General features: G+C 38.2%; 1 protein-coding gene across 9 annotated transcripts in view; it reads left to right on the top strand.

Moving 5' to 3' along the window:
- Nucleotides 1-759: 759 nt before the first annotated feature.
- Nucleotides 760-27,993, top strand: part of LOC117413990 (ubiquitin carboxyl-terminal hydrolase 19-like) — a 33,985-nt gene continuing 6,751 nt past the window's right edge. Inside the window, exons 1-27 of one of the 9 annotated variants that reach the window (XM_058999430.1) lie at nt 760-1,147; nt 3,553-3,824; nt 5,544-5,600; nt 10,051-10,179; nt 10,730-10,866; nt 11,206-11,649; nt 12,759-13,071; nt 13,428-13,584; nt 13,918-13,989; nt 15,056-15,171; nt 15,331-15,438; nt 17,258-17,427; nt 17,736-17,925; nt 18,145-18,278; nt 18,597-18,755; nt 19,183-19,293; nt 19,520-19,630; nt 19,958-20,059; nt 20,491-20,631; nt 20,968-21,086; nt 21,369-21,512; nt 21,938-22,260; nt 22,923-23,033; nt 24,435-24,651; nt 24,888-25,040; nt 25,689-25,852; nt 26,429-26,604. In XM_058999430.1, the coding sequence (XP_058855413.1) occupies nt 3,689-3,824; nt 5,544-5,600; nt 10,051-10,179; nt 10,730-10,866; nt 11,206-11,649; nt 12,759-13,071; nt 13,428-13,584; nt 13,918-13,989; nt 15,056-15,171; nt 15,331-15,438; nt 17,258-17,427; nt 17,736-17,925; nt 18,145-18,278; nt 18,597-18,755; nt 19,183-19,293; nt 19,520-19,630; nt 19,958-20,059; nt 20,491-20,631; nt 20,968-21,086; nt 21,369-21,512; nt 21,938-22,260; nt 22,923-23,033; nt 24,435-24,651; nt 24,888-25,040; nt 25,689-25,852; nt 26,429-26,604 (4,194 nt within the window). In that variant the 5' untranslated portion in view covers nt 760-1,147; nt 3,553-3,688. Of the gene's footprint in view, nt 1,148-3,552; nt 3,825-5,543; nt 5,601-10,050; nt 10,180-10,729; nt 10,867-11,205; nt 11,650-12,758; nt 13,072-13,427; nt 13,585-13,917; nt 13,990-15,055; nt 15,172-15,330; nt 15,439-17,251; nt 17,428-17,735; nt 17,926-18,144; nt 18,279-18,596; nt 18,756-19,182; nt 19,294-19,519; nt 19,631-19,957; nt 20,060-20,490; nt 20,632-20,967; nt 21,087-21,368; nt 21,513-21,937; nt 22,261-22,922; nt 23,034-24,434; nt 24,652-24,887; nt 25,041-25,688; nt 25,853-26,428; nt 26,605-27,993 lie in introns of all 9 variants that reach the window. The other 8 variants (XM_058999427.1, XM_058999432.1, XM_058999428.1 and 5 more) reach the window with 8 other exon arrangements.

Here is a 27,993-nt window from a genome sequence, read left to right as displayed (position 1 = left end):
CAGCTGTCTTCAACTATGCCTGTTTTAAATGTGAAATAGTTACAATTTAACTATCCACCGCACATACAGTAGGTATTAGACTCCCGAATATTGTAAGCTTAATCACCATGAATCATATTTTGCATTGTAATTTTGTTGTTTCCAAGCCGTGCAGTATAGGAATTTACTGTTATTAACTGTGATTTTCTGTGGTGTTCAGCGTGTTTTGTTTTTTTTTACCATAGTTATTATCTGTGGGTTACCATGCTTGGCCATGCTTACCAAGTTCAAGATTGTTAGGGGTTGTAAATGTATAGCAAAGGTTGACAATTTTAATCATTTTGTTATAGTCTATTTCAGCCATCACTAGCACCAGTGTATACTGGTCAGAGCTGCTGGTGGTTTGCTGGTTTTCAGCTGATACACTTCCGTCGTTGAGCTTGTCCAAGAAAAAAGACCATGAACAAATTAAAGACGGTATAATGTGCTACAATGTAACACAACGGACGGATTTGAAGTGTTAATAGCGTGTTGTTTTAATGACTATCACTTATTGTGATATAACTAAGTTTTCTTTACTGTTTACTGTCCAGTTTTAGTGAGCAGACTGGAAAGATGACATCAACAATAAAAAGCAATTAATGTTTTTATTAATAATAATAATAATAATAATAATAATAATAATAATAATAATAATAATTCCCAAAACGTAATATAAAGAAAAAGCTCACAAATAGATTGGACGTGCATCTATAAAAGGCTATAATGCTCCTTCGTCACGTGGTTAGGGAATCTCAGTATTTATGTTCATTTCAGGAAGTAGTTGTTGTGTGGGTGTTTCGGTTTCATTTGTTTTTGTTCCCAAACAAAGTGTTGAGTAACTGCGCGGAGGCCGGTGAAAAACACATAGAGAAGGTGGGTTTAAACCCCAGAAATGCCCGTTCCGTACCCCGATGTGAGACTGAAGTGATACCGAGATTTTGACATAATGGGCCCTGGTTAGAAATTTCTAGTAAACCGGCATACACTACATGACAGAGCCGCTGAGTCTCGCAGGGACAGACAGAGAGAGGCCCGCTGCCTGATCGCGAAGCCTCGGGCTGGACTAAACCGGACCCATCGGCGGCTACCGGCAAACGGGAACTGTGGCTCCCTTATTTTAAACTCTGTGAGTTGTGGCAGCTTCATTTTCATTTTATTGTAAGATTAATATAGTTTAACCGCAGATAGATGATCAATGTCATGGAGAAATAAATGTTACTGGTCAAATGCTAATGTTGTTAGTTGGCACACTTTATATTATTTTGTAAAAATATAAAACAAGGCTGTATCACAAAAACAAGCAAACATTAATTGAAAAGAAAAAAAACGAGTTATCTTTTTCGATATTGTTTACATAAGAATCGTTTCCACGCACAGTTTTTTTTTGTTTGTTTTTGTTTTTTTGTTTCAGGTATATTTTGAACATGTGCAACCTGTGGTAGTTTCGATGCTTTTGTAGCATGTACTGAATACTGACTGTAGACATGAGAAATAAATTCAGCCTTTTAGACTATCACGTTTAGTAGAACAAGTTGCACAAATGAACTCAAGAAACACTGATCGAGTGGGACATTTTTTGCATACCTCAATTTAAAAAAAAAATCACGCTATTGTTGTTTTGTGTATTCCTTTTTTTAAGCAATACATCGTAGTTTCATCAGCATAGAATACGTGTTTCATTTCGTCAATGTACATGTCGAGTTTATGTGATAAAAATATAATAATGTATATAATGTCAGGCCGCAGATAGTCTTGAAAACACAGAGGTCTGGGTCCCACATTACAGATTATGGAAAGCCGGTTAAAGGAGATATACAAGAGCCATACTCTGTAGTACAACAATGCAGTACAGCTGGAGATGTACTGACATTGCAGAATTGTGACGCCCAATTAGCAATCATTGTTCAACAGCCTTTGATCGATTAAAACTTATCACACTTGTACTGTACATCTGATTTCCTCCATGTCTCAGGGATGTAGTTCACTTTATTATTATTATTATTATTATTATTATTATTATTATTATTATTATTATTATTATTAATAATTGGTCATTTAGCAGACGCTTTTAACGAACGCAACTTCCCAAGACTAGAGGGTGAACTATGCATCAATAACTGCTGCAGGACCTCAGTTTCACGTATCATCCGAAGGAGGAAGCACAAGGAGGTTAAGTGATTAACTCAGGGTCACACACAGTCAGTGGTTGAATGGGGATTAGAACCATCGACCTCCTGGTATTCATCCCTTTTCTTTAACCACGGGACCACCAGGCCTTTGTGTTACATGCATTACATAATATTGCAGCACACAATAGAGTGCACACTAGAGCCCCTTTCACAGTGACACTCCTACCTGGGTCCGGACCCATGTCCTGGCTATCCGGGTCACAATCCCACATAGTCTGAAACCACTTAACCTGGGTCGTACCCGGGTTGACCTGGGTCCCAGCAACCCACTTCGGGATATGGGTCTACACACTTTGACCCGGGTTGAGCGAGACAAAATGCTTCTGCTGTTCGTGAGCCGACTAAATAACAAACAGCCACGTCTGCGTGAAGGTTTCACTTTTGCAAGGAGCATTTCTGTTTATTCTGTTTAGCCATATTTTTGTTGCTTGAGACACACCACTAGCCAGATTGCAGCAGGGATGAAGAAACATTTGCTCTAATCAACTTTTGGGCCGACAGTTCAGTCCAGAGAAGCTTGGATGGAAGCGTCAGTAACAAGCTGCTTTCTGGGCAATGATATGTATATTGTTTACTTGCATCTGTCATCCAGGTCAACCCTGCTTTATCAAAAGCAGTGTGAAATCGCATACCCGGCCCGCATGACACCGGGTCCTGCCAGGGTAGGTTCTGACCTGGGTAGATCATGCCAGTGTGAAAGGGGCTTATGTCACATTTAAGCATTTACATACAGGACCTTAAATAGTTTGCCCTTTTTTAGGTAGCTGTAGGGTAGGACCCATTTTAACTGGCCGCTTGTGGATAAACAGCGCTTAATTTCCCAAACTTGAAGACCAGGGTTGAAAACCACTGTTAAATAACGTTAACTTAAACTGTTTCTCTGATATGTTGTTTACTACAAAAATCGTTTTTCCATGGAATGATTGCCCATGAATACAAACAAAATCAAACATTTAGATAAGAATGGTGTGGGGGTGATCTTTTTGGGAAATATATAAAACAAAAGTCCAACGCATGACTCGAACATGCTTTTTTCTAAATCACCTATAACAAAAGACCTCCCGTTATACAAAATAACGAAAGAACATTTTTTTTGATGTAACCTGAAATATTATTTTGGTTGGAATTGGGTAGGAGATTTAAAAAAACAAATTCTACTTAATGAAGTGAAACGGTTTGCTGGTATGGAAGTTATGTTTTCCGTTACAGGTTTATTGTTTATCAAAAACTGCCCTGTTAAATGACCCCTACTTTGCCAGCTTGGATGAACTGGACATGGCTCCAGTGTTGCTTTGGTTTGTTGCCATTTTATAATTTTATCCCTGTCCCCTTTTTTGTTCAGGCCCTTCATTCCTTGTGGGAGAGTTCTGCTGTTTAAAGTCGCCAAAATAGCCGTGTCAGGTAGAAAGCGACAAACCTCTGAGCCAGACGCGATCAGCGGTTGCAGCGGACAGTCCGTGACCACCAAGCGGCTCAAGATGGCCAGCACCGCTGAGGCTGGGGGGCGCAGAAGACGTGGCCTGGAGGACAATTCAAGAGAAAAGAAGCAGAAAGACAAGGCAAACCAGGAGAGCAAAGAAGCAAAGAGAGCTGTCAGCAGAGAGGCAAGAAAAGGTATGAAATCCAACCAGAGCTGTTTTTACTACAGAACTAATTCTCTGGGTTCTCTCCTGGGGTTAGGTTTAGCTAGGTAAACAAAAATGAGAAAAAACAAATTACAGGTGTTACACTGTGTATAAAATGGCCCTGAGAAACACACAAGCAAGACTGGTGCAGCCCAAGTACTGTATTTATTATTCAGTACAAACAATAGCATTAACTCAACAGTTTGAAATACAGTGTTTATTATTTAAAGCAAACAGCTTATCGAGTTTGTGGTTTCTTTAATGTGAAGTTGCAAACCCAGGTTAACTGGTATGTAATTAAACTGGGTGTCAGAAAAATTAATTTGTTGTCTTCCTTTTCCTCAGTTCTTAAGCATATCTTTTTTTAAAAATATGTATTGCAAGAAAAATAAGAACAAATTATTCAAAATGTTGACATTTATTTATTTTGGAAAATCCCAGAAGCTTTGCATGTTGGCTTGCCTTCCCAGTAACCAACCGCCGTTTTTCCTGACTTGTTTTCATAATTTAACCGCGTTTTGAAATAGAGGCCAAATGAAATATTAGGAGCAATAGATGCATTTTCTTCACTAATGGCTTTGAAAAAAAATACTATTCACAAAATCAAATACATTGTTTACCATAATATGCAAAGTATTTATATGAAATGTGAGCCCTATCAAGTTATGGCTGTAGATTTACTGGAATTATTTTGTTAACATTGTGTACTTAAATTTCATATTATTTACAATTAGTTGTTAGTTCTATCAAGTTTCTATAGTGTACTCACTTGATCCTTTGTTTTAAACTTGGGATCCTCTGGCTAAGGAAATACAGCACTTTAGAGAAGACATATAATACTAAGTATCCTGCCACAGGGCTTGAAACTCAAGTGTCTGTGCCCATCTGTGAGATCCTCAGATAACATCAAACACTGTCACTTCCAGTCAACTAGTTAAACAGTTTAGTTGATTGGCTGGGTTCACAGACCCCGACTAGCACTGATCTAATGTTAACTTAGGTGAGGTAGTCCAAGACAAGTGCTTATCAGGGACTGTGAAACCAACCTTTAATGTCTTATTTTGAAAAACAAACACAAATCGGTGTACACACATTCTGAGTCCTTCATTTTGATATTTTCTTGAACTCTATATAGAGCTGACTCTATATGTCCTTAAGAAAAGGGTGGGCGGGTGACCTTGCCCTTAAATTATCCTCTGATGGCTCTGCGTGAAGCAGAAGAATAGGATGAAGTTGCAGTACATTTATGTACATAAACAGATTCCCAAAGGTGGATCAGATATTTTCTTTTTTCCTAGTCTTTGTTATGTCTCTCTACGATACTGCCCTCCTTGTTGTTGTTTTGTTTTCTTGTTCACCAATTCTCTGCCTTCTACCAGTGTGAGGATTTAAAAACTGGATACAGTCTGCAGTTAAAACAAAGAAGTCATCAAGTTAGAATGACGCAATATGATGGATTTGTATTGTATATTTTTTTTAATTTGAGTTGAGAGTGGACTCTACCTGTGTGTGTTATTGTAGAATAGTATTAGGCTATTCTGTTGGATATTTTTAAAAGGACACCTGTGCTGATCATTATTCTAATAAATCCCTATTTTGCTTCGCTCGACTACAACAACCCTCTGTGGACAACTCCAAACATGATTTTACTCCGACAATTTTTTTGTAACTTAAATAAGCTGACTTATTTACCTTTCTTGGTTGTTAGAGCTACCTCACTCTCAAGATTTATCAGAGGAATTAAATGAGGATACAGATATTGATGGTAAGTTATAAGACAGAGTGAAGTGTTTGCATGGATTGGTGTTTCTACTGCACTTTTAATGGCGTGGACTTCAGTGCTTCACATGCATATTCTTGGGTAGGTTTGCACTAAACTCAACTTGTGTGTGTTTTTAATTTTTTTTCACAAAGCTTAGTGTGAATTTAAATTGAACAGGAATGCTATCAGTGTGTCAACATAACTGCAAAAACAAGCTTTTCTAACTCCTGATGCATGTATTCTGACTTGCAGCTATCTGTAGGCTTTGCTTGTAGAGTAGTAGAAATGTGTCTGAACCATCTGAATAGAATTGTGGATGTTGCCATTTAACAGTGTTGCAGCTAAAATCCTCTGCAAACCAGCAATAGAAAATTGCTGGGTAGAATACCTGCCGCATACTAAGTGTATCTGATAGAAGTAATTGAAGGATTGTTTATTCAACATAATGAGCAATCGTCTTATTTACCCCACCGATGGGGCAGAAAACACCCAAGTGAAGATGACCCAACATCAAAGTGAATGAGCAAATTAGAACACTGAAAATCCAATCTTAATTGTGGAGTGGCCCTTAATGCATAAGGTTTTACTATAATACTATACTTGGAGGTTAAGCAAAATCTGTAAATGAAAAAAGGGCATCACAATGCTATTTTCCATTTTGCATTTAATTTGTTTCCATGTCTGGTGTCCTTGCTGTTCGACATGGGGCAGTGGGTCTGAGCCAGCCAATGCCTGTGCATCAGTGTTTTGTCCTGAGAGTACGCTTTCAAGATTGCAGATGCTGTGCCCTGCTGGAGAGGCCCCTAAATGTCACACTTCATAGAGTTTTACAGATAACTAGATAGCCCCTTCTCCAGTTGCATATTGTTTACTGGAAGAAGTGGAAGTTTGTCACACTTACTTTTTGCATGTACTGTATATATGATCAATTTTGTTCATGCTTTTTCATGATAATGAATGCTATTTTTTCAATAACTGGCAGGGAATTTATGTTACAAACAATTAACAACTGGTTCATTCTCCTGATATCGAAGGTTTAAGGTAGGTTTCTGAATTCGGTGGGGTTTTTTTTGTTTGTTTTGGTCTCGGCTTCCAGTAACAATATCCTGTGTATCTGTGCTAACTGCCTTTTGTTTCCTTGCCGTAACCTTGTATGGCCTTGCTGCTTTTAATGGACCAATAAATGTGTTCATGTTTTAATAAGTAGGAAGCTGTCTTCTCCCTCATGTGTCCTTTGCATAACAGGGATCCCTTTTGGCAGAAAGCAAATTAAGCATTTGCCAAAAGCATATTTACAACTAGGTTCTCCAGTATTTTAGCTGTAGCGTTGTAGATATTTTCAATGTGCATACAGTAACCAGAGATGGACCGTTCAATACATTTGTGGCTCAAGAAGTCTCAATATGTAGATGTATCCCTCTTCCTCTTATGTTTTCTGAGCTAAGATTGGTGGAATATACATTTTTAGGTAAAAACCGGTCATCAGTGGTTTCAATTAAGGTGCAATTCTGCTGGTTTAAAATGTATGCTGCTGGTTCCTGAGCTTGGACTGTTGTGTTTGTTTTTGGTCTTACAATTTCTAGTTTTACAAAGCTGTATGCTGAGGTACTGACTTCATAGTTGCCAGGCTATGTAAGCAATAAATATATACACACTGGAGTAAATGTGTTGGCGACCATTGACCTCTGACCAAACGAGGACTTTTTAGGATGGAAAAATATTTTGTCTGGCGTTCACTGGACGATGCATATTCATGGTAATCTATTACACTGCAGCAATGACTGAAAATACTTATTTAAAAAAAAACAAAAAAAAAAACAGCATTGATTGCAGGTACACTCCAGTCCTGTAGGTGGCAGCAGTAAGCCTAATATTTGGCTTTGCCAGCAATATTAAGGATATTTCCTTTTAAGGCCCTGTCCACACTACATAACCGATCTCGAGAACCGTACTCAAAAACGTTTTAATGACTCCAGCTTAAACTTTAGCGTCCACACTGAAGTACCGTTTCATGTTTAGTCGGGTGTAATGCTTACATACACTAATACTATTAGAGTAGTTAGGTTACAGTTCCTAGCAGCGCAATGAACATTGGAAATTAATACCATAGTATCCCACCATGCACTGTATTTTATTTTAAAATAATATGTTATGCCTCATATTAACAGAGGACCATATGGCTAAGAAATACAGCAAGTACTTTGGAAAAAGTAGGGCTTGAAGTTTTCGTGTTATTTTTAAATCGGGTGACAAATTTAGCTGACTCTGTTTCTTAATTAAACTCAGAAAAAGCTGTTAATTGCAAAACAATCTTTGCTTTTACCTTCATATCTTGCCTGAGCCTAATACTGATCCCTTTTAATTTTATTGCAAACAGAGCTGACAAATTCCATGAATTGTTCATCCCTGATCCTTTAACTCGCATTTCATTTTTGCAGTCGTCTAACTTGTCATTGTGCTTTTGTTATTTTCCACAGTAGTTTAACAGGGATGCCCTTACATATTTTTGTTAAGCATAACAATTAATACCTTGTGCAGAGTGTACACTGACAGCAAGTCAGTTGTCAATCAGAAGTTTTTTTGCTAAGCAGTCAGCATCTTCAGGGGATTCTCATGAAGAAGATTGCTCATCTGCATCTCAGCCATCTACTTCTGATTATGTGTACTACAGTGACCGAAGCAGTTGCATGCAGTAGTAATGCACCAAAAAGCAAACGAAAAATACATTCTTATAATTTTGAATGGGAGATGAAGTATTCGTGGCTTAGAGACGGCAAGATGTACTGTGTGCGAGAGCTGCTGGGCAAAAAAACCAAAAAAATCTATGCACGGATGTACAGTTTCTAAAGAATCTTCGCTTAAAATGCCGATGCTGTTGCTGTTATTGGAATGCAGAAAAATATTAAAACACATGTAGAAGGAGGCAACAAACAGTGCTTAGAATCCTGTCTCGTTGTCATGAGAATGGTCTACTGTTAGTATATATAACAAAGAAAAAAGTGTGTCTGTGTTTATATGTATATCTATACACAGACAGAGATTTTTTAAACAACTACATGCTATAGAGTTTAAACGTTCATAAAAATGTACCAAAATGCACATCCCTGGAGTTTAGTAGCCTTTGTGTTAAAATGTATATTTGATGGATGGGATGCAAATTTGTGAAATTGTGGTAGTTATAAATCCGTTATAAATCTGTCCTTGTGCATAGTGCGACAGTAGGCGTGTCCGGTGTGTGTGTGTGTTTAAATGCCTTCCTAATGGTTTTGCAGAATGCTGAGCTGTTGAAACACTAGCCCCTGTAGGTTTCACTCCTGTGAAATTAGAATCAGAAGGGCTTTTTCAAGGGCACTGTGCTTTGCCTCGCTAGGTTTTGCAGCAATGCATCATTCAATCACTGTGTTTATATTTTGTATTTCTGTGTTGAAACCGTGGCCTTTTTACTATTGTATTGTCACACACTGCAGAAGCAAGTTAGTTTACACAGTGACCGTGATACAAATGAGGAATAAACCATTACATTAGAGTACAAACACATTTAACTAGCAGGAGTGACATTACCTCCATTGCAGCATTGGACATAAGAGTCTCTTGTGACATTTAGGTGAGAGTCTTGTTTTGTGTGACTGGAAGACTTTAAAGTAAGGGTGAGTATGTTGTCATTTCTGCATTGGCTGATGTGTACAGTTTCCAGTGCTTACTTATACTGTCAAAAAAAAACCTCAAGTCAGACTAATTTAATACCTCCTTCTGGGGGCGCATAACCCCAGCAACAAGAACAGTTGTGACGATGCCTTTCTATCCTGCAGGATTCGTTACACTTGCATGTCTAGAAAAGCGCTTCTAATCCAAATATATGATGACACTTTAATAGAGTGTTCTTTAGCACAAGTTCTTTAGAGATGAGATAAGACTCTAGGAGTATCATAATTGTATCTGTCTTTATCTGTGTGCATTTATTACAGTTACATTTACTGTTTCATGATACTGATAACTTGAAATCACATGGTGAAATCTGAGAAACCTACAAGAAGGTATGACCTTTGATTATTGAATTTACTGAATACATGACTGAAGTATGAAGTTAGTCTCACATCAGCAGTAGCCTAAGGGTATTTTGTTTTATTATTTATTTGTTTCTGTAGGCAGGTTTTGTCTATTTTAATGATCCTCTGCATTTTGTTGGTATAAAATGGACAAATGATATAAAGGTAGTCTTCAGGAAAATGTTTTTCCTTTCTTTTACATTTGGTTTCAAAGAGAATATGAGAAAGCGTGTTCTGCAGATGGGAACACTAGGAATATACCTACCCTGGAGCAGCTGGTTTACAACTATCCGTGGTTCTGAAACGCACAACCATGACAGCTATGAGGGGAATGCTTTGGGTCCAGGGGATTTAGTTTCTCCATGATACATTCTTAACATATCTTATCTGGTTTGTTCTCCTTCCAGATGTTTTCTTCGATTGGAAACAAAACTCCAATGAGATAATCGTGAAGCTCAGACCAGGAGAAGGGGTTGTGAAGGTGGAAGATGTAGATGCTGCATTTACAGACACAGCCTGTCAGGTCCGGTTTCCAGGTAAGGCGCTGAGCCCCGTCCATTAAAACCTGCAGCAGCACGGTGGCAAATCATTCATTGAATTTCCAGAATATACTGTGGACAGGTTCATTTCCAAAAGACTGTCCACTTCAAAATAAGGAAGCGAAGGTTAGGATTGTTAGATGTAGTTTGATTTCTTAAATGTTTAAACTTTAAGAATAAACTTGTCTAAACTTGAACATTCATATAGAAATTGCTGTAACATTTGTATGAGACTACATGTGTATAATTTGTGTATATTTGAAAATAAATTGCCTTACGCTGTACACTTATTAATGTATAAACACTTAAGCAAACATCCATAACTGACTTGCATTTTTACAGTGTTAAACTCTTTAAAAAATATTTCACCAATTGGAAAAATGTTGAACTCTAAACTATTAACTTTAGTCAAGATTAGTGCTGCTGAAGGCTGCAAACCCAGCTATGAAATAAGTTACCTTTGCACTTGAGAGAAGGTGGTTGTTTTCCATAATGAGAAAGTGCCCCCTTGTGGTGTTGCAGTGTAAAATCTGGTGTTTGGTTCTAGATGGACGCCAGTGGAGCTGCAACTTCTTTGCAGAGATTGAGAGTTCCTGCAGCAAAGTTCAGTACAAAGAGAAAGGAAACGTGTTGCAGCTGGTTTTACAGAAGAAGATCCCCTTCAATGCTTGGCCCTCTATGATGGTACAGTAGGGCATTGTGCAGACTTGCTCTTGCAGTTTATTGACTTTTTATTTACTGATTTTCTTAGGATTATGAAAAGGCTTCTCTTCAGTATATTGCAATTCTCCCTGGTTATTTTGCAATGTGATCATTAAAGAATTTTGTTAATTCACTATTGTGCTGTGTTGAAAGTAAATTGTAGCATTATTTTTATTTTTTTTGTTAAATTGCTAAGCCACTACTGTCCTGAATTCATTTATACTATACGTATTTTGGTACAATATATTGATTATGGCTCTGAGTCTGTTTTACCTTCAAAGCTGGGGAGAGCTGTAACTTATTCAAAAATTGTTTTGGCAGGACAAGAAGAATAAAGACCCTGTGATCTTGCAGACAGAAAATGGAAAAGAGGGATCTTTGAAGGTTGAAAAAGTGGAGGAAGAAGAGAGTGCCCCTGTGCCATCGGAGCCGAAGGAACAGAAGAGACCCAAAGACCGGGGAATGAAACGTGCAATAAAAACTAAACCATCACAAGTGTGTGAGCCAGGATCAAAGGGCAGTGGGACTACAAAGACAGCTGGGAAAAATATAGAGGCACAAGCGGAGCCCAGCGCAAAGCGTATAATCCGCACAAAAGATTCTAAGGACCCTGAGAGAGACACACCTGCAAAGGTATTGGGGAATGACAAAAACGAGAGTGCCCCGGAGGCTGGAAACTCAGCCCACTGCAACGGGAGGAGTAAATACAAGAGGAGCGGCAAAGAGTCTCTGGTGGAGAAAACCGCTGAATGTAAACCTGCAGAGGTAACAAGATTAGGTTCTTCATGTACATGTTGACGTGCAGATAGCTGGTGATGGCGACCTTAGTCTGCAGCATCGCATCCCTGTTTGTTCCTAATATATATATATATATATATATATATATATATATATATATATAAAATTTAAAAATTACACACAGTTGTAGTCAAAAGTTTACATACTGCAATTGAAATTTATAATTTCTAGAAATTTAGGAAAAATCTTTTGAAGCATGCTTTTGTGGATGAGGAAAAATATGCCTACAGTTATTTATTTCAGCATTGTTTTTGCAAAACTCAAAAAATGCTAATTCATACCCTTTGATGCTATGATAGTATTGTCTACAAGGTGCTAGAAATTTCAGTATGGTAATGCAGAAAGTCATTCTAGAAAAGTCTAGAAAATGCTGGATTGTAGGTGAACATTCTTAGAGAGTATAAAAGGGTTAAGCATAGGATGATTGCTGTCATTACCAATAAGTCAATATGGTAAAAAAGTAAAGAGCTATCTGAAGACCTTAGGCAGAAAATTATTTATTGTCATAAAGCTGGAGAAAGATACACGCATTTGAGTATCCCAATGTCAGCTATTGTTTCTATTATCAAGAAGTACAAGACTCATGGTACTGTCACAAAGCTCCCTCGGTCTGGAAGAAAGAAGGTTTTTTCACCAAGAACAAGCAGAAGAATTGTGAGGAAGGTTAATAGCAATCTGAGATTGACTGCCAAAGATATTCAAAGTGAATTGGCTGCAAGTGGGACTGGGGTTTCCAGTATTGCGTGGTGAAGGTCTCAACTGAGTGTCCTGTTGATATACAGTGCCTTTTAAACCTGTTTTACTGTGAAAAAAAAATACTTTTAAACAGCGCATCTAAAATAAACTGCGCATGTGAAAATAAATTGGACCTGACGTGCCTGAGACACGCTGAATACATGGACCGCAAAGGGTTAAATCAGGAATAAATCTCAAGGTTTTTTTTGAAAACACAAAATGAGACACAGATGCTGTGGATATAGGTCGAGGTGACCTACTTTTTAATTGTACTGAGGTGGTGATACCTTTTGCAGAGAACAAGTATGTTTCTTACATCCCATGTTTATCTTGTGTTAAAGGCAGAGATGATGGAGGAGAAAGTTCTCCGTGCAGCTTCGCAGGACCCTTCTTCCACTCTGGGCTCCAGGAATGGGGAAAGTGAGATGAAGGAACAATTGGTTGGAGATGTGGAACCCGACATGTGTAGGAATGACAGGGGAGACTCTGAATCTGAGGTTGGGAAAGGGACTCCAGAGGTTCAGGAGGCTGAAACTGTCCATTTAGATGCTGGAGAACAATCAATGCCCTCTAAAGATTCAATTTCTACAATGGAAGGAGAATCTGAAAAAGTGGACGAGTCAAAAGAGGACGCTTTGGAAGAGCAACCTGAAAGTAAGCAGATATTCTATGTCGTGTTGTGTGTACAGTGCTCCCACTTTATTGAGCTTCTGGATTTGACTCATCCTGAAATATTTCTTCATCCCTTGTACAGTAAAGTACATCACTTTAACCCTTTGCTGCTGCCCAGTGTCCAATGTATTTGACTGAGATATGAAATATGCATGAAGTAGGTATGTGAAATTACCCTAGGCAGTAAAGTGTTATTATTATTATTATTATTATTATTATTATTATTATTATTATTGATAATAATAATAATAATAATAATAATAGAAATACGTATTATAAGTAGTTAATACGTTTTTAAAATAATATATGGGTTTATTTTTTTCTGCCGTACCCCGCAGTCCTGGAGCCAATGGTGAACTTGACGTTTGTGAAGAACGACTCGTATGAGAAAGGCAATGACCTTGTGGTGGTGAGCGTGTACCTGAAAGGGATCTGCAAGGAGACGGTGAAGGTGCTGTTTCGAGAGCAGGACTTCACAATCATCTTTCAGACCAGGTAATGGATGCTGCCATAGCGTTCCCTGTGACTGCACTGCTCCAGGATTCATCTGGTGTGTCATATTTGTAGGGATTTACTGAAATATGTGTTCTTTTAGAAGCAAATTTGTTCTCAAGAAAAACACCACTGTTATGCAGGAGAGATGGCGTGTAATACTTAACATTTTTACAAGAAAACATTTGAGTGAACTGGACCAAAGTTCTGGCGATCTGTCGCTTCAGGTTATGATCTTAATCTACAGTGGCTTTTTGTTTTTTCTTCCAAAAGGAATGGCATTGGTGTGATGCAAATTAAAAACCAATGTATGTTTGTATATTCTTTTTTTCTTAGTGATCAGAATTTTTTGCGGTTTCATTCAAGCTGTGGACCAAACACAGTCTTTAAATGGCAGGTGAAACTCAGGTGAGCATATACTGGTTATGTGAAATGTTTATGTAGCTGTGAGTGAAATATTGAAAAACATCACCAAACTTTTGGGGGGGGGGGGGGGGGGATGTACTTATTTATTTTTAAGTAGTATTTCAAATTTAAATCAATTTAATTGGAAGATTGCATTGCTGGAGTTTCTGAGAATTTTAATCTTGACAGTGTTGTATGGCCGCACTTAGGCATTAAAGAGCACTAGAAGGCCCATCTTAGTATCTGGTGTAAATACACTACAGGGACAATCAGTGATGACTATTTCAAATAAATACACCCACCTAATCTCTAGGGTTGGGCGATATACCGGTATTGTTGTTATTAGTGGTAATGTTTAATGACGATGGGAGGAGACTTGGTGAACACAGTACTAGCTAACTACATCGAGAGTAGCAACTTCCCAGACTGTAATATTATTAAGGCAGGACTAAATGGCTGTGAAAGACATTCCTGGATTTTTTTCAGGTGGAAAATATTGAAAGGAAAGTTTTTATTGTAAGATCAAGTTTTTGTACAGTAGTTCAAAGTAACATTACAGTTAAAATGTAAGGCTGTAGTTCATGCATAAGTTAGCATTAAGAAAGTACAGTATTTATTGAAAGTACTCATGACTTCAAGGTAATGTTGCATTGTACTCAACCGAAATACATTTTACGCCACATAGTGTCTAAATTACTCAGTGACGGAAAACCTGAGTGCTGGTTAGAAATAAACGGACAAGACTAAAACTTGATACTGCTGACAGTATCAAAATACATATTAAAAAAAAAATAATAATCTTATCTATATATATGTGTGTGTGTATATATATATATATATATATATATATATATATATATATATATATATATATAAAAACTTTATCAGATTAAGTATATCGTATATTGCCTTGAACATCTAAAATATCATGATATATTTTTTTAGATATACACCCCTACTAATCACCCACAAACAACATTTTTGAATACAATTTTGCTCATCTGTTTATCCACCCTGTAAAACTCTTGAAAGACAATAACCAATTTAATAAATATTTTTGTCTCCCTAGGAATCTTATACACCCTGAGCAGTGTGCCTATTCTTTCACCCCATCCCGACTCGATATCACATTGAAGAAGAGGCACAGTCAGAGATGGGGAGGGCTGGAGGCTCCAGCAACACAAGGTCTGCTGCATGGCTTCCACTTGCCTTAGCTAAAATTAACATCTAACTGAGCAGCTAAAGATGTTAAAGATTGCCTTCCCCTGCACTCATGTCTGTCTAATGTTCTTCTTTTTATTTTTTGGCTAATTTCTCCCCGTTTTATTCCCTTCCCAACCGTAGGACACCCCAAACACACTGGGCTAATATTGACACTTGCTGGAGAGGTGGGACTGGAGCTGCAGAAATCCAGCCGTGCAGAGGGTCCGCGCACTAAGACATCAAGCTCTTGTGCGTTGAGGCACTGCACTTATTTTTATTTAATAGTTGATTGTTTGTAGAGTTCCCTACTGTCTAATTTTGAAAAGTATAGCTAAACCTGTTGGGACAAATATTCAGACACAAATTACAGTAAAAGACACTCTGATTATGCACTAATATGAATTATTTTTTCCTTGGCTATTTCGCACATCAGCATTTTATCTGAGAAATGGTTTCATAAAAAAGTATGCAACCTTAAGGTTCTTAACTGAGTGCTGCGGCCGGATGTAAACTGTCTAAAAAAACAAAACGCATTTACAGCGGCTGCTACCTGAATAGCAATGTGCTTTGATTTGAGTTTGGGCGTCTCTGCATAATTCATTAGTCCAAAGCAATGACTTATTTCAGTTTTTGAAGTGTTCAGTGTAAATACCGGTCGTATAAGTACTGTACATGATTTATGAAAAAAAAGGATTGATCATGATATTATGCCCAAATATAATGAACGTTGGAACCAATATGATTTGAACTTGAAAATGAATCACGTTTTATTTCATTAACTTGCAATTCTGTCACATAAATCCCCACATGAATAGATTGATAGAATGAATACTTTTTATAATTAAAACACTGCCTACACTGGTAGTTCTGTGTGTGCACACACTTTCTCCCTGTCTCTCTCTGCTGACCCCACTGATTTGTTTTCCCTCTTAAAGGTACAAGCCCCGATTAAAAGGTTCATCATAGTTGTGAATTAAAAGTTATTGAATTATACACGTTCAGTTTTTTGCACCTACCTCTCCCCAGTTAGTGTGGCTCGTCTTACTTTACTTCAAAATAGTTCAATATGCAATATTATATAAAGTATGAAGTAACTCCACTAATTAAAAATGAAAAATATTGAATGCCCTTTCAATATCTCATGTATTAGACAAGACCAATAATCAGTTCTCGGTAATGTTTTGTTGCAATAATACGATTTCAAACCCAGAGATGGAGCTTCAAGAATCTTAAAATATATGTAAATTTTTTTGAGACCATGACCAAGTATATCCCCCAAAATGTAATGTGAAAAGTGGCAGGCTGACCTCTATTATTGCTTTGTTCTATACCAAGACAAGTCATTGAAGATACTCCCCGAGGCACGAGTACGTTTCGAAAGATCTAAAATGGTCAGATTTATTTTATGTAATTGTTGTAGTGTCAGAACTATTGCGGCTATTAACAGTAAGACGCTCATTTTCTCTGTCATTGTCTAAATCATTTATACCAGGTTTCTGTACTCTGATCTATTTTGTAAACTACATACAGGATAGTTTGCATTCCTTCTCCTTGTAGATCTGTGCAGTGTATTGTTTTCTTGCTTATAATACCTGAACTTTATTTATGTTTCCATTCTCCTTAATGCATTTGGGGCAGCTGTTCTTTCTTGAAAAGAAAGAAAAAACAAACCATAAGGGTTTATTTTTATTTTTTCACAGGAATGTATTTTTGGATTTGTTTCCTCAGTAATATACTGTTTAATAAAAATAAATGTTTCCATAGATTTATTTGCTCATTCTACTTCTGCTCTGGTAACTCACTAGTTACATAGTATTACTTATCTACTACAAATCACTGATTTCTAAATTAAAAACTGATGCAACATAAAGGGAACTTTTTGAGAAAATATATATAAAGGGTAAAGGTGGTTTTCTGCATCTTCATAACCTGTGTCCAACATGTCACTTGACTTTAATCACAGAGCACTCCAGCAGTCGTCTTGCACGTCCATTGATACCTGGTGCAAAATCTAAAGTTTAAATGCTTCTAAGCACAAGCTTTTTTTTCTCCCCCTTTCAAGGTGCAGTGGGTGGCGCCAAGGTGGCTTTGTCTACAGGACCTGCTTCTCTTGAAAAGACCCAGCCTGGGAGTAGCCAGCACACACTGCCAAGCAAAGAGGAACCAAGGTCTGCTGAGAAAGAAAAATCACGCACTGAGGATGGTGTGCCGATTAAACAGGAACCCCTTGTAACATCAGTAAGTCAATTGACCCGTGTCTAGTCAAGCAGATATAATCCACAAAGAATGTGACTCAGTTTGGCTTAGTGATATTTAAAGTCCCCCCTCTTACAGTACAAACTAGTGTTCTATTATTCTGTCCTTTTATGATTGTCAGGTAAAGAAAAATCATTACATTATAATCACACTAGTGTGGTCTCTGTTATTGGTGCTAAAACATGTTGGCTATTGATCAAATCATTATCCAATCTGTAATTTAAACAATAAGAAGAATACATGTTAATCTGGCAAACTTGCTCACCTTGTGCGTGTCTGGTGGTTTCCAGCCCAAGCCGACCTGCATGGTGCCCCCGATGAGCCACTCTCCAGTGGGCAGCGAGCACCTCGAGGAGGTGGAAGAGAAGGTGGTGTGTCTGCCCGGATTCACAGGACTGGTCAATCTCGGGAATACCTGCTTCATGAACAGCGTTATCCAGTCCCTTTCCAACACTCGCGAGCTACGTGATTACTTCCATGGTTAGTCAAGCCGAGCCTTAAGGGGTACTTCATTCATTTGAGCTAACCTGTTCTATTGTCTGTTTCTCATGTTTCATGATAGTTCAGTCTCTCGGAAGCTGCAATATGCTTGTTTGTATTATAGTGACCACGTTTTAAGTATGTGGAGGAGTCTCACCAGTGCTGGAAATATGTATATTGTAGATTTATAGGTTTATTTTTTATTTTCATCATATACAGATCGAGCTTTTGAAACTGAGCTAAATTGCAGTAACCCCCTGGGGACTGGAGGCCGTCTAGCCATTGGGTTTGCAGTGTTGCTGCGGTCTCTTTGGAAGGGAACCCACCATGCCTTTCAGCCCTCTAAATTAAAGGTAATCCCTCGATCATAAAATATACATTTCTGATCATGTAGATTGGAGTGGAATATCTACTTGTATTTTGTGGTTTTAATCCAGGAAAAGTCAAAGATAAGTAGAAATGTCATGAAGCTTGTAACAAAACCACCATAGCGATGCCTGATCTAACTATAGTCAGTATGCACAGCTTCAGTTACTTCCATTGTCACATCTGGTATTGAGAAACTGAAAGGATCACTCTGTTCTACAAATGCATGTCGGTCTGTAACATTCCTTTTGAATGATATTTGGGAGGAGGTATGGCTATTTGTAAGGACCTGCTATGTCTTGCAGGCTATTGTGGCAAGTAAGGCCAGCCAGTTCACAGGATACGCACAGCATGACGCCCAGGAATTCATGGCATTCTTATTAGATGGGCTTCACGAGGACCTGAACAGGATCCAGAATAAACCGTATACAGAGACTGTGGATTCGGACGGGAGACAAGATGAGGTAAGAGCATATACTCTCCAGCTATGAGATTTCATCGGCTGTTTTGATTTTTGTCTCCTGTTGCGAATGCATACCTGCAGCACTGTAGAGTTTTACATGTACATAGTGAACGCCTTGCCCAGTTATAATGTGGGGGTTTATAGAGGCTGGCTGGCTGTCACACTCACATTTTTCCATTTACCTAAAGAACCCCTTGTCCTGTTCTAATAAAACCTGCTAAGGATTTTCTTCAGAGAGAGCAACTGTATCAATCTGACGGTATAAAATATGTCTGCCACTATGACAAACTTACCATTTTACATGTTACTAATGATGTTTTTCTAGCCAAATGATGAATTTCACTGACATGCTTGTGTTATACTAATGATCTGTACAATATTACGCTTTTAAGTGTGATCTATTATATTTCCATGTGGTTTTTAATTAGGTTGTGGCAGAAGAGGCCTGGCAGCGGCATAAAATGAGGAATGATTCCTTCATAGTGGATTTGTTCCAGGGCCAGTACAAATCTAAACTGGTCTGCCCTGTATGCTCTAAGGTAAAACTAGTTTATTTTTAAAATGGAAATGAAAAAGCGTTGGGATTGTTATGGAGAGTTCCCTACTTTTCTGATGTTTTCAAAAATCAGTCCGACATATTGCCCAAAGAGTTTAAAATAAAATTGGAATGCATATGTACAGTAGTTAGATATTTTAGCCACTTCATGATACAAGGTGTTGGTACCCCAATTATAAAAATGTGTGTTTCTGTGTTCGTAATTCTAGGTGTCCATTACATTTGACCCTTTCCTGTACCTGCCAGTTCCATTGCCTCAAAAACAAAAGGTGCTGACGGTCTTTTACTTTGGCAAGGAACCTCATAAGAAGCCAATTAAGGTGAGGTGACGTGATGAGTTCATGCATCAATTATTTTTGATGGTAAACAAATCTGCATTTGGAATTAAGTTCATTTTTATATATTTTTCTAAAAACAGAAAATACTATTGTCTTATTTGTACATAATATTTTGAACAATAACAAAAAATTGTAATGTAGTTAACGTACAGTGACTAAAAAAAGTAGAACCTTTTGTAATGGCATTGTTCAAATAATGTTACAAATTCCACAGATGTTTGTTTTAATATTAGCACGGTATTCTTTTGTGTTAAGAGAGATTGGTGATTGTGTATCATATAAAAATTGAATTTTGGTTCCATTTGTCAGTTTCTGATGAGTGTCAGCAAGGAGAATTCCAGCACGACTGAAGTGCTTGAGTCCATCTCCAAGAGTGTGAGGGTTAAACTGGAGAACCTGAGGCTTACTGAGGTAAGATTGATACTGCAACCTCCCAACTCCTGCTGACACTTTCTCCATTATAACAGATATGCATTTACAGGTGCATTGTCAGGTTTACAAGCATGATACCTTTACAAAAGAAAGTTTAGGTAGTGACACTTACAATGTTCATACTGAAAGGGCAATAGTTTCATTTTTTTACTGTTAATTCTTGAAAATGTGGTACTACAATTTGACAGCAAATTAAAACTACCACTGCTTATCAATTTCAGACAGCAATTACTGCTGACCTAAAAGTATCTGAAGCACTGGAAACCTGTATTTTTATTTATTTTATTTATGGTTATAAATCTTTCCTAGTAGTCACCAAAAATATCTCCTGTCTTTCCTAGTTTTAAGAAATTATTGATTTATTTTTGGTGCATAAAGTCCAGTGATGGAATTAATTGTCTGTCTTGCAGGTCATTAATAGTCGATTCCACCGTGCGTTCCTTCCCTCTCACTCGCTGGATGCAGTTTCTCCCTCAGACACTCTCTTCTGTTTTGAAGTACTGTCCAAGGATCTGGCTAAAGAGAAAGTGCTTATTCTACAGGTCCAACAGGTACATAATGACCTTCTTATCATGAGTTAAGATTTTAGATGTATGTATATTCCTCTTACTAGAACATTGTAATTTATAGTTTTGAGATATCAGCATTGAAAGTTTGAATATGCATGAGACAATTAAAGGCTCAGTCTGGGCTTTTGTTCTGAAATATTTCCCAGAAATGATGGCCATTTAAATATTACAGAAAACAAGTTAATGCAAAATAACTGAAATAAAGGTGAAAGCACAATCTATCGTAGCATATTGTTCGAACCCCCCAGAATGAACCCAGACCTGGAAAGTAGAGCTGAGAGGGCTCTTCTTTTTGTGAAGTCTGTTCTCTCTCTTCAGAGGCCCCAGGTCCCCTGCATCTCCATCAGTAAGTGTGCTGCTTGTCAGAAACACCCGCAGGCGGAGGACGAGAAGGTGAAACGCTGCACTCGCTGCTACCGCGTTGGGTACTGCAACACGTAAGTTAGGGAGGGGATTCCAGCTTGATATCCAGTACTTGGTAACTTGCTGTATGTAACATTGTTTTACTTAAAATGCACCTGTTGTTTTTACTCGTGGAAGTTTTAAACGTTAAAACAGCCCTATAGAATAAAACTATATTTATTGAAATATGTTAGTTAAACGTACATTTATAGGAAAGGTTTAAACATTCGATCAATTTAAGATTTGATTTACAGCATTTATATTTATATTTGTATTTATTTATTTATTTTATTTAATTTATTGATTTTCCCTTTCAGGGCTTGTCAGAGGACCCACTGGCCTAATCACAAAAATCACTGCAAGCCACATGTTGAAAACATTGGCCGTCCGTTCCTGATCAGCGTCCCTGAGTCTCGGTTAACATACTCTCGCCTTGCCCAGCTGTTGGAAGGGTACTCTAGGTATCTGGTTTTTATTTATTTATTTATTTATTTAGTCATATTGATGTACTTGCAGTGTTTAGGTCTACAACTGTACAGCAAGATCAATTTGTAGCATTTTATGCCCATCAAGATGAGTAAGACAACTAAGTTGCAACTTCTTTGCATCTTTCACATTGACTGTGTATTCAGTTCAGCAATTAATCTTGTTGTGGTCTGCAGAAGACCACCACTTCAGTAGAACACATTCATCTCCTCAATGTTGTACGATTTTAATATGGCCTTTGTAAAGTTTTTTTTTTTAATAATGATTGTGTGTTTGGAAAAATGATGACTCCTACTGTGGAAACCAAGACATCATCAAATACTCAAGCAGTTGGAGTGAAACATGCTTCACATAGTGGAATGAATTCATTCTGATCCTGTTGCCCTCACTTTCTCTGCAGGTACTCTCTGAATGTGTTTCAGCCCCCAATCCAGTCTGGCAAATTGTCCCCGGAGCTGAGCCAGTGCAGAGCAGATCTGCCCCCGCAGGTCCCTGAGATACCAGACGGCTGCTGTAGAGAGGGCTGTCTGGATCAGACCAAGGAGCATGAAAAGGTTATGCAGTCCCCGGAACCAGACATCTGCCAGGCTGCAGGGGACTCAAAGAGGGATAACAATTCCACCCTCACTGTTGACTCTGGGTATTCCAGTCAATCACGTGAGTCCCAGGAACAAGCTGGCTGCCAGAAGGAAACGTCCTGTGAGAAAGCGGTGAAACCTGAAGGTAGGGTGTTGCTTTAAAATCTGTTTAATGTGAAACATGCTGGGCACTACTGCGTTACAGTGCTGGCTAATTTTACCTTTTCTCATTAGCAGTGCCAGTAGGGGTAAAATGTTTTTGTAAATCCTCCTGTGCTGCCAGTGGCACTTTTTCAGCAACTCGTATCTCATGATTGAGCCTGTGCGTTTTATTTGGGATTCCAATTGGACCTAAAGTTGTTGCAATTTCGGCAAATGTCAGTTTACTAGTCATAAGAGAATGCAGTTTAAGTAAAGTACAATTTTAAGACTTATGTTTACACTACCACTAAATAAATATTGGAGGGATCATATTCATACATGACATGAAAATCATTCAATGGTGAATTGAGGTTATTAAAATGAAAGCTATCTCATTTGCTGACGGTGTGTGCGTATTGTTAAAGCATTCAGAAAAGAACAATAAAAACTGAACAGTTACAAATAAAACAACTCTCGGGTAAAGTAGTGTATGGCATGTCATACTACAACCTAATTAGCTTACTGTTTTCTAATGCTCTGTACTTAACCTTGTGCTGTACCGGTACTGGAAAAAAAAATCAATAAAACAATATTTCTTTCTAAATGTTAAAACATATTTTAGTTACGCTTTTTCCTTTCTCTGCCTCCCCTTCCCTCAACTTTCAGCTGCAGTCCCAGGTTACCAGAAGCCTACAGAGTCACTAGCCAGTGGTGCATCACAGTTCTACATCGCTGTCATTGATTCAGCGAAGAATGAGGAAAAACTTGAGGACAAAGGTGAAATGTTTTTTTCATATATAAAATCACATTTGCAAAATCATCTTTCATAGTTTGCCACCATAAAATATCCATACATATATTTACAACTTAAAAACAGTGCACATGTATATTTTGTAAATTGTTAGGCTATTTACTGTAGTCTTGGCTCACGTTATGTGTTTTCAGTTTGGCCTTGGGGTGCAGTTACTAAATTACTTTTATGTTTTGGATTCTGTTTACAGTCACATCTGTTTTAAATGGACATCTTTTAGTGACTTCTCATAATGCAAGACATTCTTCCACTTTTTTGTTCAAAAGAAGTGATAGCAGTTGGTAATGGGGTCATTTTGTAATACATTTGCCACCGCTTCGATTGGGTGTGTTTGTGTTAACGTGATTCACCCGCAGTCTGCGATGGACACTATAAACTCCCACACAATAACCTGACATTCAAAGTGTCCCCCAATCACCAGTACAGTAATCAAAACAAACAAGCATGTATGCGGTTACAAATCTTTATAAAGACACTCATTACACTAATAAAAAAGATATATTAAAACCTATGAATGTAAAAGTACAGTAAACTGTCGCGTAATCCGACTGCCGTGGGACCAGAGTAAGGGCTGATATGTAAAAAGGCGGGTAAATTAATCTTGTTTTAAATATCATTATACACAGCTGTAACAATTCCTGTACTATATTATTGTTTTGAGATTCAGCTTTCATTAGGGAGCTCCCCTAAATCGCTTGTTTAGACAGATGCAGGGTATTAATGTTTGTGACAGAGTAGGGCAGCAGTGTGGAGTAGTGGTTAGGGCTCTGGACTCTTGACTTGAGGGTCGTTGGTTCAATCCCAGGTGGGGGACACTGCTGCTGTACCCTTGAGCAAGGTACTTTACCTAGATTGCTCCAGTAAAAACCCAACTGTATAAATGGGTAACTATGTAAAAATAATGTGATATCTTGTAACAATTGTAAGTCGCCCTGGATAAGGGTGTCTGCTAAGAAATAAATAATAATAGAGTAGTCGTCTGCCGTGTTGGTGCGTGCATTCGCTGCTGAGTGACAGGCAGGAGATTGAGACGGAGGTTGAAGTTGATACGTCCCGCAGGTGAACAGGATTTATATACATATTGTAGCTCTGAGCTGCCGGGTTTACAGGATATAATGAAACAGTTGCGGTTCAAAGCGGTTTTTAGCTTTTAGTGAACAATGGTGCTCATTCCTCTCCTCTCACTCGTAAACTCAACCTCTCAACCCTCTCTCCCATTTGGTGGATAAGTAAGAGTGATTACTACAGTATAAGCAGTGCATTTGTCATTTAAATCTATGTTGTAGTACAAAGTCAAACATTAAGTAGAAGTAAACTAAAGTGTATGCAGTAAAGTGTATGTATTGAGATGAATGGCTTTCTTTCAGGCGATGCAGTGTTGGATATACCTGAAGACTCTTCTCTGGTCCTGGTGTGGAAGAATAATGAGCGGAGCAAGGAGTATGTGCTCATAGAGTCAAAGGAGCTGGAGTATGTGGAGGACCCAGGCTCAGCCAGCGAGGCAGCCAGGGCAGGACACTTCACCCTGGAGCACTGCCTCAACCTCTTCACCAGGCCTGAGGTGCTCGCACCCGAAGAGGCATGGTAGGGAGCATGGTTTAGTTTAGTTTATTCAGTATGCTGAAAGACAAAATAGCTCTTTAAAGAATAATACACACAAATAGTTTTGTAACATTACCAGTTTTTGATTGGCTTATCATAATTTTTTATTTGCTGTTTTAAGAGGGTCTTTGAGCAGGTGTTTCATAAACAGTGTTGGTGGATTGCAGCACCGTTTTAAAATGTCAGTGATGATTTAGGTCTGTGCCTTGTTTCCTCAGGTATTGCCCCAAGTGCAAGCAGCACAGAGAGGCGTCTAAGCAGCTTATGCTCTGGAGGCTTCCGAACGTCCTGATCATCCAGCTCAAGCGGTTCTCCTTCCGCAGTTTCATCTGGAGGGACAAAATCAATGACATGGTTGACTTCCCTGTCAGGTAAGAGGGCTTACAAGATGAACTTGGGTTTGTCTTAAATCTGAATCCAACTGTCTTTGTGCTCTATTATGTTATACTCCTACATCTATATAGGTAATAATAAGCCAAGTAACCGCTACCTGCTGTCTGTCTAGATTTCAATAGTCTCAACCAATCAAAGGTTTATACAGCATGAAGGCGGACAGAATAGAGTTTGTAATCAACAAAGACAGACAAGAAGCAATGATGGTGGTGGCTGTGGGACATCCCCTGGAATCAAGGAATCAATTGTAGTTATGCTTGCAGGTTGGAACTTATTTTAAAAACCAACACGCCAAAAATACATCATAAACACTAAAACTGTAAGGCATTCTACCATAGGCTTTCTAGAACTGTAAAGTGACCGAGTTCTGCTGTTCCAGCAATACCTCTAATTGGGAAGCAGTAAATCAAGTTGACATCTTCCTCCCTGCTTCTTAGCTTAATTTACTTAGCTAAAGTCGTTGCTGCCGCCGCCCCCCCCCCCCCCCCCCCCCCAGAAAAAAACAAGATTAACTGGGTATAATAAAAAAAATAATACATAAGTTCTAGTTTTATTCAGAACTGCAGTGATAACTAAGGAGTGTTGAGTTTATTACAAACCGTTCTCAATTGTTTTTATTCCTGCAGAAGCCTGGACCTGAGCAACTTCTGTAATGACCAGAAGGACGACACTCAGCCTCCCATCTATGACTTGTATGGTGTGATTAATCACTATGGTGGAATGATTGGGGGGCATTACACTGCATATGCTCGCCTGCCCAGTGACAAAAACAGCCAGCGCAGTGACGTAGGTGAGTGGTGAGATATGAGAGGGAGTCTAGACCACCTGGTAGCTCTTGACACAGGTAATTTTCAGATGAATAAGTGTTTTATGACACATGCAGGGGTGTTAGATTACCTTTTAAATTGCTAAATGTTGGTTAACTTTTTAACTATTGTCAAATATGCATTTCAAATAGAATTATGCTGTATGATATATGCTCATAAGTCTACAGGGTGCAAGGCTTATAGGTTTTTTCATATTGTTTCATTTAAAGTTTGTGTTGTAGAAATTGAAGCTGGCAGTGCAGGTGCATGTGTTGTCTTTTTCTTGTATGTGATAAGCATACAATGCTAAGATGCAATATTAATATATTAAAAAAGCGTGATGTGATGGAAAACAAGTCCTGGATTCTGGATGACTTAAATTGCAAAAAAATATGTATTTTTCTGGTTAAAAAGTTGTCAGGCACTTCTCAACTAATAACATTTGAGAAAATCAGCCACACAAAACAAGGAAAATGTACACCCTGCAGATCAAGGAAATAACAAAGTAGGTACAAACTTCTTTAGAAAGCTTCCCTGCGAACTGCCCTTTCTCTTCACAGGATGGCGACTTTTTGATGACAGCACAGTGACCACAGTGGAGGAGAGCCAGGTCGTGACACGCTATGCCTACGTGCTCTTCTACCGACGTCGCAACTCTCCCCTGGAGAGACCATCACGATGTCCACCCCCCCACAGTGCAGAATCACCAGCAATGGCCGAAGCCGGCGCCAGTCAGGTGAGGGGGAAGACAAATCTGCATTTCTTAAAGCTGCAGTAACTTGTATTGGCCAAGGCATCTATACGAGACTTGAGCTTTTAATCTTTTATGAAATTGTGGTTTATGGTTCTTGAATTTGTGTGCAGTCTGGTTGATGTAGTTTTTAAAATTCTCTTATTTGTAGTTTCCTTTTATTTATTTATTTATTTATTTATTTGGTTTGCAGAATACAAAATGTCCAGTTGAGAAAAGTAGAAGGTAAAAGGTTCGCACCTGGTCATGCTATGTTGTCGTGTTTGGTGGGTGACCTAAAGGGAGTGCTGCATTGGCCTCTGTGCTCCTGTGGGTTGATGAGGCACATTATATGGGCCTCCAGGGTCCAGTAGCCTGGTAATAGAAGGAGACTTAGCTTGAGAACTGAAACTGAGGTACCCTGTTAGTGTTTAGTCCTCCTAATTTTTAAGCGGGTTACAATGGTGCAGTAAACTTACAGATTGGACATTTAGATTTGGGAAAACGGAAGTAAAAATTCATAAACCCAAAATGTCATTTAAAAAAAAAAAAAAAAAAAGGATAAGGTAAAAGCATTCGTCTTTAAATAAAACCTGGTTCACCAACACGAATGTTGCATTGCTTGTATACATTGGTGTCATTATACCAAAAACATAATGATATTTTCCAAGAAACGATGCTTTATTATTTGGAATGCCAATTACATATGTGTGTGGCTAAGCTATAATAAATAACTTAAAGGTTTTATTCAGGTGTAAAATGACTAATATGATTTTTTTTTTATTATTATTTTAAATTGAAGTGGGTGGGATCCGTGGAGTGTCTTTTTATGCCTGCTATATGCTGAATTTTTGTCTTTAGTATATCTGTGAAGCCCACAAACTGCAGTGGAAATGAGTTTATTACCCTGTCCTACCATATGACACTGAATGACTTATAAAAACCACTACCTTCTCCCAATGATTGACTCTAGACAGGATCAGCTCCGGCTTGTCAGTGGGACTCAACATTATACTAAAGTGTCAGTGTTAGAGCAGTAGGATGGTGTTCTCAAGAACAACCTTCATTAGATGATTTACTGATTCACTGTTGAGAACCTGCTGGGTGTTATTCTATCAAAGGGGGTTGGGATAGGACAACCAATAAAACTAGGCTAACTTTTTTGGAACAAGGTGGCTAGTATTTAGTATTTAAACAAGACTACGTAGATGTGTCGTGGAAGCTTGGAAAGAAATCAACGTGAAATCTAATACTGAGTAAAATACATTCATTTGTTTTAAGTTCTTTTTTTGTATACACTACCATTTACCTTTTTTGAAAGTGTTTGAGAAAAAACAGTTACACCTATGTTATTTTGCGTTCTTCTGTTGTCATACATTGAAAAGTTGCTGGAGT

The sequence above is a fragment of the Acipenser ruthenus genome, chromosome 25 (genome assembly GCF_902713425.1).
Source record: "Acipenser ruthenus chromosome 25, fAciRut3.2 maternal haplotype, whole genome shotgun sequence".
NCBI lineage: Eukaryota > Metazoa > Chordata > Actinopteri > Acipenseriformes > Acipenseridae > Acipenser > Acipenser ruthenus.
The sequence above is the reverse complement of the archived record's forward strand: the minus strand, read 5'-3'. Positions and strand labels throughout refer to the sequence as shown.